This window comes from Crocuta crocuta, unplaced genomic scaffold (genome assembly GCF_008692635.1).
Source record: "Crocuta crocuta isolate KB4526 unplaced genomic scaffold, BGI_CrCroc_1.0 scaffold162, whole genome shotgun sequence".
Classification (NCBI taxonomy): domain Eukaryota; kingdom Metazoa; phylum Chordata; class Mammalia; order Carnivora; family Hyaenidae; genus Crocuta; species Crocuta crocuta.
Window position 1 is genome coordinate 3,336,467 of NW_027529433.1, and position 14,845 is coordinate 3,351,311.

A 14,845-nucleotide genomic window follows, 5' to 3' on the forward strand; every position below is an offset into this window, starting at 1 on the left:
GGGCCTTCTTCCCTGCCCAGCTTTTGCCTGTCCCTTTGTGGGACTGCTGGTGTCTGTTCAAAGATCATCTGGAAGCTTGATTCTAGACCCCCGCATGACCCTGGAACTGCTGTACTGGGGCCCCCATGTCTCGGTGGACCCACTCCTGTGAATCTTACTACCAGCCCCTTTTGGTCATGGTGGTTACTCTCCTTGGGTCTCCTCATCCCCCTTCCCGGTCATATTATTCCTGGATTCCTGTCTTGACTGTGGTTCCACCTGAGTGCTGACACCACTGTAGATGTTTGTGGATTTTTGAGCAAAAAAGCAAGGGACGTGATGAAAATGATGTTCTGGAAATATTTGCCAGTTGTGACACACAGGATAGCGTGGCATGGGTGCAGACCTGCCCCTGGAAGGTACAGGCGTGGTGGCTGTGGTAGAGGGTGTGAGGAGGCTGTGGCCTAGGGTAGAAAGGTTAGGAGTGGACAGGAAGAAGTCCAACTGATTCTATGTCCTCAGACTTTCTCCATTTCTCCCTTCCCCTTTTGACATCTTAGAGCTCAGATTCTATACAAGTAGTATCAAGAGTAATACAGTTTGGTTTAAAATTGTGAAGCCAGAAAAGTGAAACAGAGGGAGGTCTTCTACAGTGGTGCTGCTCACAGTGCTCTATTTGAAACATAAAATGAAAGCACTCGAGCCCTCAAGCTGTGACCACACAGGCGGGCGCACTCTTCCTCCTAAAACTCACAGAGCCTACCCTGGGCCTGAAAGAGCAGAAGACTAAGCTTGTTGAACCTGTTGACAAGATACAATTCTGTTTTCTAGAGTCTAGAAATTTGTTACTGAAGGCTAATCTATGGTTTTGGGGTTTAAAAGATTCAAGAGGTGGGGTGCCTGGGTGACTCAGTTGGTGAAGCATCTGACTGTTGATTTCAGCTCAGGTCATGATTTCACAGTTAGTTAAGTTCAACCCCCACATCAGGCTCCCATGCTGACAGCACAGAGCCTGCCTGAGATCTCTCTCTCTCCTTCTCTGTGCCCCTCCCTAGATCGTGTTCTCTCTGTCTCTTTCAAAATAAATAAACTTTTTATTTTTAATGTTAAAAAATAAATAAATAAAAAGATTCAAGAGCCTAAGGAAATTTTCATGAAATCAAAATCTGGTTCCAGCTGGAAATCTACTCGTTATAATTTCTGGGTGTGAGAGATTTTAAACTCTGGGCAGGGGCTAGGCCCTTAAGCATTGCACAGCAATGAACATCAATTATAATTGCTCTGACTTGATGAAATGTGACTTTAAATAGCTCTTGGAGATAGTGTCCTTATGAACCATGTCAGAAAATCAAACTCTGTCAAGTAGGATACAGGGAGAAATGTGCAGCCAGAGATATGCAAAATCCCAATCTGTGGGCCTTTTTCTGGGAACTTATGAGCACTGAAGGCTTCCTTTTTAAAGCATTACATTTGAATAATGGCTCACATTTTCCTGATACTTTACAATTTCAAGACTCTTCCTTGTACCTGACTTCGTGTGATCCTCACAACCCAAAAACGTAGCAGACCAGGCATCCCTATCCCCTGACAAGATAGATGAGGTCTAACAGGTGCAAAGGGTTCACTGACTTTTGGTGAGTAGCCAACAGGAGGCTAATCAACGATGGGGCCAGGATTAAAGTCAGATTCTAATAAAGACCACGCTGTAAGTATATTCAGATCATTCCATGCTTGCCTCTTCTCTCTGAGACTCACACAGGTTATAGTGTTTACACATTAACCAACTAAACAAAACTACAACTAATACAGTTAGCAAACTTTTTCTTAAAGGCCCACATAGTAAATATTTTAGGCTTTGGGGGGTCATTTCATTGCTGTTATGACTAGTCAGCTCTGCCACTGACGTGCAAAAGTAGCCACAGACAGTATGTAAACCAATGAGCATGACTGTATTCCAATAACACTATTAATAAAATTTTACAAAAACAGGCAGTGATCCTATTTGACCCGTGGGCTTTAGTTTGCCAGTTCCTGATATGGACCAATGAGAGGGGTATCAGAGACTCACTTCTTTTCTCATTCCTGTTGACTCCTCTGTGGAGGGAGCTTTTTAGTACTACGGTTGTCACCTCTTCCACCCTAGGCAAGTTTAGAAGGAAAAATTGGCCATCGGCCTAGAGGTCCCTTCCTTTTCCCTATCTCTAGAAAACGAAACATACTCCCTTCTTTGTTTCTCCAGGGACCAGCTCTGCCGTGCAGCTTGGGGAAGCTGGCATGGCTGGATGCAAGACTATTAATAGGGTTCAATGTAAAAAACCTCCTTTCCCTCAGTTATAAACTACATTCACTAAAACTGGCTTCCTCAGTAATCAGACTAATAGTTTGATCTTCCTATATTTGACTCTTTTGTTCTCCTTCTTTGTCTGCTCAGACTTGGACAGGGAAGTAGGATACTATTTGTTAGGTGCCTCAGAGACCTCTGCCTACACATCAACTCATGACACTTTGACCAGGAAGGGAAGGCAGGGCCCCAGCTTACCTCTGTGGCTCAGAGCAGTGCATATACCACGAAGTGTCCCCTTGTCCCAGGGTACCAGCCTGCACAGCCGAGTGGGAGCAGATGCCAAGTCTGTAAGCTGGGCAGTCTGTGACTGTGGTTTCCCAGTAATGCTGGCCACAGGCAGGCAACTCCTCGCCCAGCACTGATGGGATTCTGCAGACAAAGTGGATCAAGTTAAGCCTAGCACAGGTATCACCAGCTTTTATCTCCTAAACATCCACATTCACAAAGTCACACACAGTTTAGACAGGATTCTATCCTTGGAAACTGCTGGAATTTGACTAAAGACATGTGTTGTCCATTGTGTCGCCAACTTTGATCTGATTGCCACAGAATCACACAAATTCTCAACATGCATTTAACATATTTCTGCTGCTACATACAACATGCATGTGGAGTATACTGCATCTCTTGAAGGAGCTAAGAACCAGGAAAGAATTAGAATAATGACAGGGAAAAAAGACATGGCATCATCTTCACTTTCAGGGAGAGTGAGGAAATACAAGGGAGGCAGATGGGGAGGTCCAAGAGAATGTAACTTGCAAAGTTTATTTCCAAAACTTGAAGAAAGGAAGAAGAAAAGGAGGAGGAGGTAGGGGAGGAGGCTCCAAAATCTTCTTTAAGAATGAGCTCCCATGTTTTCTGACCTTACTGGGCACAGAGACCAAATGAGGTGCATCTCTTGAATGGCAAGACAGCTGGTGAGGCCAGAGAAGTGTAGAACTGATCAGAGTGATGAGTGTGCTTTGTAGAAGCTGTGATCAGCAGTCTTTGGGACTGGCCTCTTTGGATTGTAGTTAGGGGTACCTGAGTTGAAAGGTCTCCTTTTGTCTCACCTTAGCTATTTTTGTAACAGGCACCATGAAATTAACTGCTGATGGGTGACTCTGTTTGCATGAAGTGCTCAATTCTGCTTTGAAATGGCTGAGACAGCAAGGAAGCATTTTTAATTTAAGCAGTGTTAATATTCAGTCAGCACCCTCTCCTTTTTAACAGATGAGAAAATGATTAATGCAAAGGAATGCATTTCACTCTCTCGTGTCTTTACCCAACAACCTCCTTTCAAGGAAGTGGATACTGACAGGCCCTTGCTTTCACTGAGCAAAGTCTGGTTGCCTGATATTTATGAGCTAATTGTCAAGTTAATAATAAATAAAGGTCTACGAAATACATTACAGTTGCCATCAGTTACCATCTATGAACTCTTACCAACTTCCAGTCTATTTCTTTTCTTTTTGATTTTTTGAAAAATCAGAAAAAGAAAAGTCCAATCTATTTCTTAAATCTTCTTTTCCTCTGAATTCACTTATTTGTATAGTTTTTAGCACCTACATTTCAGGCCCCATGCTAGATTCTGGGGATTCAAAGATGCAGAAGACAGGGCTGCTCCTTGAGGATTATTCAACACGGAGTGGCTAACAAACAACCCACCTGCGATCAGACCTTTTCACAGGTAAGATCAAAAGGCACTAGGGCCTGAGCTGGGCCACGCATGGGTGAATAGCAACCAGAGGGGAAAGCCATGTGGGTCAGTGCTGGTGGGTCAGTGCGGGACTGAGGGGCTTGCTGGCAGCCACACCGGGGCACATCGATGCCAACAGCCGCCAATGTCTCACATGTGTTACACTTTTCAAAAGCCTTTCACATACTTTCTCCCATTTGACCATTTTGCCCCTCACAATGACCATGAGAGATTGCAGGCAAATTGCAGAGAAGTCTCCCACAGGGCCCTCGGCTTCTGGCTCTTTAATACTCCTTTTTGTGGGAGCTCCTGGGTAGGGAGGGACCAGAAAGTCTGAAAACCTGAAAGTCCTACATGTGGCCAGAAGCAGAAACTCAACAAAATATCATTCTCCTCTCTTTAAAACCTGGTCTGCTACTGAAAATAACAGAAGAATTAGCCTAGACTCTTTTTTCATTAAATTAGAGATGGTACCTGAAAACAGCCTCTGTTTTAAACAAAGCCATCTGTGCTTGTGTTTACAATACAAATACGGACACTTGCTCCAACTTAGGAACTACTGTCACTTGCTCGTGTTGATATTCCTTACCATACTCCTAGGCAAGTCTGTTAAACCAAGAACATGTGCAGGCAAGGCCACACCAGAGCAATACCCCTCAGAAGACATTACTTACTCCGTCAGCCGTCTCCTCTCAGCAAAGCTGATCACTGTCCCACTTGAGGAAATCTGCAGGGCAGGATGCGCCGTTTCTCGCAACAGAAGAAATCGGGTTCCTGTTGCAGTTACGAAAATAGGATTATAGCATTATCACAAGAGTAAGTGCTCTCCCTGGGCCAAGCCCCACATTTCAGACCGCAGTCTCCCTCTCCCCTGACATCAAAATGCCCTGCTCAGTGTCTTCAGATCCGCAGCTGAAACTCTCATCCAGGACAAGGCCTGTTGAGTGCTCGTGGCTGCTCGCCTGCATCTGGTGCTCCGACACACCTGTACTAGAGCTCCCGCTGCTATGCGAAGTGCACTCCTCAGGCCAGCAGCATCTACATCGCCTGGAAACTAGCTAGAATCTCGGCCCCATCCTGGATCTCCTGAATGAGAATCTACATTTTCACAGGATCCTCTGAAAATTCACACACACATTAAAGTCTGAAGAAGCACTGGTATAAGCCAAGGGAGTGGTTCTAACAGTGGAAGATACAGGCACCATATAAAGACTGGAGTGGATATATTTCTGGGCAGATAGCCCTCCTGTCTTCTGTAAACATCAGGCTGGCCCTGACCACATCACAAGCAAGATATGTGCACAAGTTTTTGCTGGTTAAGCAAATCACTTAATGTACCACCCTCAATCTTCTGCCATCTTTGGGTCTAGGATAATATAAGAAAATGATTACCTTCCCATTTCTCACTTTTCACAATAATTGAGAACAGCCAAGCATTTTTTATTGGCATCATTTGGCTATTTTCTCCAAAATCTCATTGAACAGCTTTATCACTTCCTTGAGTTATTCATTCATTTATTCAACAAACATTAATTGGCACAAACTATGTGCTAGGCACCAGAAATAAACAGAAGAATGAGACTGGAAGCTTGCTCATAGAGTTTACAGTGTAATAAAATAAGAATATCTCCATCCCACTGTCCCTAACACACACTCAAAACATGCCCACTAATTATAGTACATAGGGAGCCAAACAAGAGTCATCTGGGGGAATTAAAAACACATGTCAGAGCCCATCTCCATCTCCAGATTAGAACAGAGTCTCCATGAGTGGGGCTTGAGCTTCAGTATTTTTTAAGTACCCTGCCTGATGGCTAATGGGTAGCCAAGGCTGAGAACCTCTTAAGCCTGAAATCTAAAAGAAACTTATTGATCATTGACCAACGTTGGGTCTTCATGCCAAAAACCTAGCATGGCCAAGAGGTTGGGGCTGCTAGAGTGTCTTCTCTAGAGTTAGAAGGAAAGAAATGGAAATGCTTGGAAATAGTTCTCTGTGTATGAAAGAGAAATTACCTCTGGTGGAAATGAGGGCAGCTTCACTCTGCTCACTCGCCCCAAATGCATTGATGGCTCTCACATAGAAAAAGTAATTGTCATTGGGTTGGAGGTTAACTTTCAGCTGGAGTCCTTTAATTCCAGAGAAGGATCTAAACACAAAAGAAAAATCATTTTATTTTTTTATTTATTTATTTTTATAATATTTTAAAATGTTTTATTTATTTCTAGGAGAGAGAGAGAGAGGTAGTCACAGACTCAAACAGGCTCCAGGCTCTGAGCTGGCAGTCAGCACAGAGCCTGATGCGGGGCTCGAACCCACGAACCGCGAGATCATGACCTAAGCGAAAGTCGGACGCTTAACCGACTAAGCCACCCAGGCGCCCCAAGAAAAATCATTTTAAATGTCAGGTCACATGCTAAACAACTCAACATATTTCAATCCTGGAGTGAATAAACCTTTTTTTATTAATAACAAATAACGTTATCTTTCCCTTTTGGTGACCACAGAGTTAGCAAGCCAGATTCTACAAAATGTTTATGGTCCACTAAGATTACTTTATCAAATCATTTCTACCTTTGTCAACTTTTGTCCAATATATGCCTTCCAGAATGCTCTTTGAATTGAACCAAACTTTTTTTTTTTAAAGTCAGAAAACAAACTAATTTTATGGTTAATGAATCTCTAAGAATATATTATTTTCTATCAATTTCTGCCTAACAGGGCACTTCTGGATTAAGATGATGTTAAACCAATCTATAATACCAAGGATCCTAATCATCTAATTAGCAGATCCAGAATAGTGGAAAACTTAAGGTGAGTCATGATTTTGTACATGCTCATCACACAAAAGCCACTCAAGTTATAAAAACAGAAGATCTCTAAAGAATACAATATCTTTTAAAACTATTTTTTAAGTTTATTTATTTATTTTGAGAGAGAGAGCCAGCAGGGAGGCAGAGAGAGAGAGAAGAGAGAGAGAATCCTAAGCAGGCTCCTCACTGTCAGCTGAGACCCTGATGTCGGCTTGATCTCATGACTCTGGGATCATGACCTGAGCTGGTATCAAGAGTCAGACACTTAACTGACTGATCTACCTAGGTGCCCCTAGAAGACAACAGCTTGTAAAGCAAGCTTAGTCTCAGCAAGAATAGCGAGTTCTAACCGCCAAATAAAATCCCTAAAGTCGCTGCTTCTAAATCTCCCATGTATATTAAGATAAAAGGCTGGTAGCAGTATCTAATCGGCATCAGGCTTATAATAGCCCAATCATTTAAACACATATAAACTTACTGCATTTAAACACAGAACTCTCGGAACTTCCTGGGGAACTGAAGTAGTCGTGACTCTTTTCTATTCCCTTTGATCTGCTTGAAAGCATGGCCTACAGCATGTATACAAATAAATTACACAAGTGCTCTTTTTTTCACCCTCTACTTGGAGAGGCTTTGAGGAGAGTTACGAGTTAGGCTCCTTACTAAGGAAAGAATTCCTAATCTGAGCACTAGTGCCAGGGCCCTGTTCCCAGGAGATGTGTATTTGGATAATGGTCAGTGAAAAACAACAGTACAACACCCTTCCTGCTCATTCTCAGAAGAACAGGGGTTTTTAAATCTGTTTGCTTGTTTGTTTTTGTTTTTCTTTGTGTTTGTTATCAACAAATGTATTACAAAAGTGTTTGAATCAAAGATTCTTTTCAGGTCACTTCTACTTCTGTAGATTTATTTCATGTCTCAGTACCTGCCTTAGAGAACACCATGGAGAATCAGAAAAAGGAAAAAGCATAATTGATTCAGAAAGCAAACTAGCTGAAAAGCTTTTAAAAGCAGAAAATATGTAGCTTCTGCACAGCCAAGGAAACAACCCAGAAAATTAATAGGCAACCAACGGAATGGGAAAAGATAGTTGCAAATGACATATCAGATAAAGGGTTAATATCCAGAATCTATAAGGAACTCACCAAACTACACGCCCGAAAAACAAACAACCCAGTGAAGAAATGGGCAGAAGATATGAACAGACACTTCTCCAAAGAGGACATCCAGATGGCCAACAGACACATGAAACGATGCTCAGCATCCCTCCTCATCAGGGAAATACAAATCAAAACCACACTGAGATACCACCTCACGCCAGTCAGAGTGGCTAAAATGAGCAAATCAGAGAACTCTAGATGCTGGCGAGGATGTGGAGAAACGGGCACCCTCCTACACTGTTGGTGGGAATGTAAACTGGTACAGCCCCTCTGGAAAACAGTGTGGAGGTTCCTCAGGAAACTAACAATAGAACTCCCCTATGACCCAGCAATAGCACTGCTAGGAATTTACCCAAGGGATACAGAAATGCTGAGGCATAGGAGCACATGTACCCCAATGTTCATAGCAGCACTCTCCACAATAGCTAAAACATGGAAAGAGCCTAAGTGTCCATCAACAGATGAATGGATCAAGAAGATGTGGTTTATCTATACCATGGAATACTACATGGCAATGAGAAACAATGAAATCTGGCCATGTGTAGCAACATGGATGGACCTTGAGGGTGTTATGCTGAGCGAAATAAGTCAGGCAGAGAAGGACAAATATCATATGTTTGCACGTATAGGAGGATTAGGAGGAACTTGACGGAGGAACAAGGGGGAGAAGAAGGGCGGAAATGGTGGGGGAAAGGGAGAGAAGCAAACCATGAGAGACTCTTGAATGCTGACAAAAACTGAGGACTGATGGATGTGGGGGGGAGGGGGGGATGGGCATGGAGGAGGACACTTGTGGGGATGAGCACTGAGTGTTATGTGGAAACTAATTTGACAATAAACTATTAAAAAAAAAATAAAAGCAGAAAATATGTACAAAGTAACAATGCCCTCCACCACCATGTCTAAGAGTGAAAAACCGCCCAGTGTCTTCCTCAGAAAAAAGGGGTCAGTGGGGAAGAGCAGACAGGATCTATTTGTGTATATGCTATGTAATGCCCTGTCTGGAAGAGGCTGCTGGAAACTGCTCAAATGTTATTTCATTATTGGTTATTATTTCAGAACCTACCACCTGACCCAGCCCTCTGCAAGCACTATCTTTAGATGTGCAGAGGATCAATGAGCCACATGTTCACAGACAACTAATTATGCTTCAGTTAGTTAATGAAAACCCACGTCCTATGATTGAGAATTTAATTCCTCCCTAATATCTAGCATATTGTTCTGGGGTGGATGCATTGCTTATCTTATTTGATTTGATGACTAAAGAGATATATTAAATGTACATTAATTATAATAAGCAGTAAAATTATTGTCTCAGTAAGCATACTTGGGCCTGTACTGAATTTAGTTTCACTTATTCATTCATTAATTCACTCATTAAATAAATGTCTATCAATCACTTATGTGCCCAGACCCTGTTACCCTGAAGCCTGAGGGGGATTTAGCAAGACTAGGTGAGGAAATTTCAGCTCCAGAGCAAAGATAAGGCATACTGGCTTCATTTCATAACAATGAGGTTGTTAAATACCAAAAATACTGATTTGGGGGAAGCGTTTGCTTTTAAGTTTTATGAAGTTTGTCAAGGAAAGAATTCCATATGTGTATATATATATATATAGAGAGAGTCAACGGCATCCTATGTCTTACCACTCATTTAAAGAATAAAGGTTTACATGGTATTGAAGTCAGAATATGGGATCAGATCTTGCTTTCAGTATGTGAACAGGTCATGCAGACTTGACAGATATGCACAATGCCCTCATTACATCTGTGAAATAAAAGCACCAGGCATGAGCACGAAAGTGATATGAAATCTCATAGAATTTTATTGGTGACAAGCTGCTATCTTATGCTCCAGCACCAAGAATAAAGCAAAAAAATCTCACATACAAATGGTTTATCTCCATGTCTTTTTACTTGTCTGACCTCATCACCTGAATGTCATAAAAGTCCTTATATTAGCTTTCCTTGCTTTGTAGCAAAATAAAAACTTTTTAAAGTGTTTATTTTTCAGAGGGAGAGAGAGACAGAGTGTGAGCAGCGGAGGGGCAGAGAGAGGGAGACACAGAATCTGAAGCAGAATCCAGACTCTGAGCTGTCAGCACAGAGCTTGACGTAGGGTTCAAACTCACGAACCGCAAGATGATGACCTGAGCCAAAGTCAGACGCTTAACCAACTGAGCCACCCAGGCACTGCACCAAATAAAAAACTTTTAAGAATTTGGAATTTGAAATCTGAAGAGTGGAACTCTTCCACAGATGATAGTTTTTTTAATTTCAGAAACAAAAACATCATCACTGCAACTGAATCCACATGACTTATTCAAAGTGTAGTTTGCTATAAGACCCAGATGGACAGAATATCCAAACTGAGGTAGGTGATTACACAACTCATGGAACCACAGCAAGTTGTTGGTGCTTAGGTAAGAGGGATGTTAGCCTCATCAGTACTATGACTGATCCGACTATGTGAGAAGTCTAAAACCAATTGTAAAACTCAAAAGAGAGTTAAAAATGTGAGTTAGATGGTCTCACTTTGGGTCATAAGTGTGGAATTCTCCCTGCAAGTGCCATAGTGCAGTGTAAAGGGATGGCTCTGTATGTGCAGTTTTCAGTAATGTGAGGGCAAGGAAGCATCTAGAAACCCTGATGCATCAGCAATTAGCAGATTGCCGGTGGAGCATAAACATTCCGGGGAGTACAGTCCCACCCCTTTGTGCCCAGCAGGACTTTGAAAGATTCTCACCTGCTCCTCTCTCCACTGGTAGGACAAAGGACCTTTGTTAAACTCCAGTGCTGTAAAGCAGAGAGAAACTTTCAAGGAGACCCACAGAAGTCTGAAAGGCTATGGTAAATGAGATTGTTCGCCTCTTCTGTTGCTTCAGAAGGCAAATGAGTGGAAATCACCAGTAGGCAATGTCTGCCCAATATAATGAAAGCCTTTCAGCGTGAGACCTTTCACAAGACACAATCTGAAGTTTGACACAACCTATCACACAGACAATGGGGCAAAAATCATTTTACATGGGAATTGAAAAGGGTCTTCATGAAGTAAAACAAAACAAAACAAAACAAAACAAACAGAACAAGAGGGACCTAATGCTCAATGGGAAAATTCTAAGAGCATTCCTGTAAGTTGGAGTCATGGATGTGAGGTTAAAAAAAGATATCACTCAGGGGCAACCTAATCTACCAAGAATTCTAAATTACAAAGCTACAATAATGAAAACTGCATGGCACTGGGACATAAATAGATGGGTCTATAGAACAGGTGACAGATTATAAAGATCAGGAATGGAGCCAAACACAGGCTCTTGAGTAGACAATAATTGAAGTATTTCAAATCAGAAGAGCAAATGATGGGTTTTCTTACTGGTACAGCTGGATAGCCATACTAAAAAAAATGAAGTCAGATTACTAATTTCACACTTTCTACTGAAATAAATTTCCAGTGATAAAAGATCTAGTTTTTAAAAATGAAATCACTGGATATTACAAAAAAACATAAGAGAAAGGATTTTTAAATAGAAGACAAAAACTAAAAGCCTCTATAAAAAGAGATTGATAAATTTAACTAAAATAACATCAAAAAGTGTACATGGTATATGCAACATGATTCATCATCACAGAGACATCAGTCAAAACCACAATAGATGGCACCTCACACCTGTTAGAATAGCTATTATCAAAAAGACAAGAAGTAACAGGCTTTGGCAAGAATGTGGAGAAAAGGGAACCCTTGTGTACTGTTGGTGGGAATGTAAAATGGTGCGGCCACTGTGGAAGACAGTACAGAGGGTCCTCAAAAAATTAAAAATAGAGCAACCATATCATCTTGCAATTTCACTTCTCAGTATTGATCCAAAGAATATGAAAACACTAACTTAAAAAGATATCTGCATCCCCATGTTCACTGCAACATTATTTACAATAGCCAAGATATGGAAACAACCTAAGTGTCCATCAATGGATTAAAGATATGAGATATATCCATATCTAAACCTAAAGATCTATCTTGCAATGGAATAATACTCAGCTATAAAAAAGAATGAAATTTTGCCATTTGTAACAACATGGATGGACCTAGAGAGTATAATGCTAAGTGAAATAAGCCAGACAAAGACAAATACCATATGATTTCACTTAGATGTGGAATCCAAAGAAAAATAATCAAACAGGACAGAAACAGACTCATAAATACAGAGAACCATCTGATGGTTGCCAGAGGGGAGAGGGGTGGGGGGATGGGTGAGATAGGAGAAGGGGATTAAAAGACACAGACTTCTACTTTTAAAATAAATAAGACATGAGGATACAAGGTACAGTACTGGGAATGTAGTTAGTAGTATGTAATAACTTCGTATGCTAACAGATGATAGCTAGATATACTGTGATCACTTCATAAGGTAGATAAATGTTAAATCACTATGTCAAATACCTGAACCTAAAATAATATTGCATATCAGCTACAAATCAATTTAAAAACTATGCATGGCAAAAAATTTTCAAAAGTAATTGGCAACTCATGTTGTAGATGAGTGCTTATGTTCTTTAAAAACCATAGAACTTCTACAAATCCATAAGGAAAAAACTACAGTCCAACAGGAAAAAAGATGGATAAAACAAATGAATAGTTCACAGGAAAGAAAGTACATGGTTCCGAAACATATGAAATGATCTGCAACCTATTAATAGTAATGTACACTGAAACTATAATAACATTCTATCTTCTACCTAACAAGTTATCAAAGATCAAAAGTTTTATCATGCCCTGCATAGGCAAAGGTATGAAGAACCATACCTTTGTATGCTTTTAACCTATGTATAACACCCACAGCCTCTATGTAAACAGTTTGGTAATACCTATCAAAATCCAAAACATACACACCTTTATCCAGTCTTTCTATTTCTAAAGAATTTTTCCAATGTTTATTTATTTTGATAGAGAGAGACAGAGAATGTACACATGCAGGGGAGGGGCAGAGAGAGAGGGAGAGAGAGAATTCCAAGCAGGCTCCACACTGTCAGTGCAGAGACCCATGTGGGGCCCAGTCTCATGAACTGTGAGATCATGACCTGAGTGAAATCAAGAGTTGGATGCTTAACCGACTGAGCCAAGCAGATGCCCCAGTCACTCTATTTCTAGGAGTTCACCATACAGATTTTCTGATACATGTGTGAAATGATATACGATAAGATTTTTTCTGCAGTATTGCTTGTGATAGCAAGAAAATGAAAACAACTTAAGTACCTTTCAATTGGTCAAATAAATTAAACTGTATTCTTAAACCAGAATATAATGGAATTGTTTTTAAAACTGAGGCAGTTCCATATCCATTGGTATAGAATACTCATGAAAAAAAATTTAAATAAGAAAAAAAGATGGTAGAAATATCTATATTATGCTACCATTGGTTGAAAAAAATATATAGATGCTTGTATATGCATAAACTATCTGAAAGAATAAATATGAATCAGATAAGAGTCATTGCCTCCAGGGAGAAGAACTGAGTAGATGACAGTTAAGAAAGGAGACTTAATTTTCACTGCATATCTTTGTATTTTTTGAATTTTGTACCATTTGGATATTGTCCAAAATTAATTAAATAATTACTTTGAGAGCTATATTAGAAGCTCAGGAGTTGGTTGAATGTGTTTGTAGAACATGTGTTAATTTGAATTTTGTATAGTAGCTCTGCTAGGAATTCAATAATTCAACGATTTGTGTGGGATGGAAGGAAGAAGTGTACACGTGCTTTGGGTAACCTGAAGAGCTGGTAACACTCCCCCTGTGACAGGTGACTGCCTCTGCATTGCCATGTCTCACACCTAGACTTAAGCATGTTTTCTCCCCGGCGGAGGGGGGCGGCGTGTGTACAAACAATATGGAGGAATCCAGTGCCATTACTCCTGGAAGCAGCCTACGGATGGTGCTGTCACTGCAGTGTACAACAGATGGCTAAGTACGAATTGTTTGTTCATAACACAGTGGGTTCTTGCTAGCATTCCTGTTGGCTGCACCAACATTCAGCCAGTCAGTCAACACCATTTCGTGTGAACCGTGAACAGGGCACACTGCTGGGCCCTAGGGGACTGGCTAGTAGTGTTTTCCAAACCAGCCCAGACACATCAGACCTTCTGAATCGGAACTTTTTTNTAACCTTTTACAACATCCCAGTTGATTTTTATTATCAGTTAAGTTTGGAAAACATACTCATAAGATAGACTGAGGTGAGAAGGGATGGAAGGGAGAAATAGGAAAAAGAAAAATCCCTTAGAACATAAGCAACAGTAAATGCAAGTACTAACTTTTGCTGTTAGAAGCCATTTTAAAAACCTTAACTACCTGTAAACATGGAACGTTCTGTTTTAAGATGGAAAACTTAAGTTAAATCCAGGATTAAGAAGAAAATTCCTTATATATTGATTTTTGTTTCCTTTTTTAAAAAAAACTTGGTAAAATAAAAATTTTAGAACAGGATCATTTTTTCTTTTGATAAATGAGGACATTATGAGATTCAGTGTTAACTAAACATCACTATTCATAATAGTGTAGAAACAGTAGGGCTGAACACTGCCAACCTTGGGATTCAGGCTCTCCTGTAATTAGATTTCTCACAAAAATCTAAGTGAGCCAAAGGATTCCAGCAGAAGGATCCTGGAGTTTTGTTTTCTCTGTAGTTCCCCTCCAAAGCCTAAATGATAGCATTTCTATTTCAGGCAGAGAAGCTCAGGAGTCTAGTAACATCCATTCCTCTGGATTCTCTACGCTTTCCTTAACCACTGCAAGCCTCCATGTGTAGACAATTACTTGACGTCCCTATAGCACTGCCTGCCTGGAATGGTGACTTAACATTACACTTTCAGATCCAG

General features: G+C 40.7%; 1 protein-coding gene across 1 annotated transcript in view; it reads right to left on the minus strand.

Moving 5' to 3' along the window:
- Window positions 1-14,845, minus strand: part of CMYA5 (cardiomyopathy associated 5) — an 83,063-nt gene that overhangs the window by 2,835 nt on the left and 65,383 nt on the right. Inside the window, exons 10-12 of the mRNA XM_077759837.1 lie at window positions 6,015-6,148; window positions 4,676-4,775; window positions 2,519-2,692 (exon numbers count right to left, since the gene is read on the minus strand). Of these exons, the coding sequence (XP_077615963.1) occupies window positions 2,519-2,692; window positions 4,676-4,775; window positions 6,015-6,148 (408 nt within the window). The remainder of the gene's footprint in view (window positions 1-2,518; window positions 2,693-4,675; window positions 4,776-6,014; window positions 6,149-14,845) is intronic.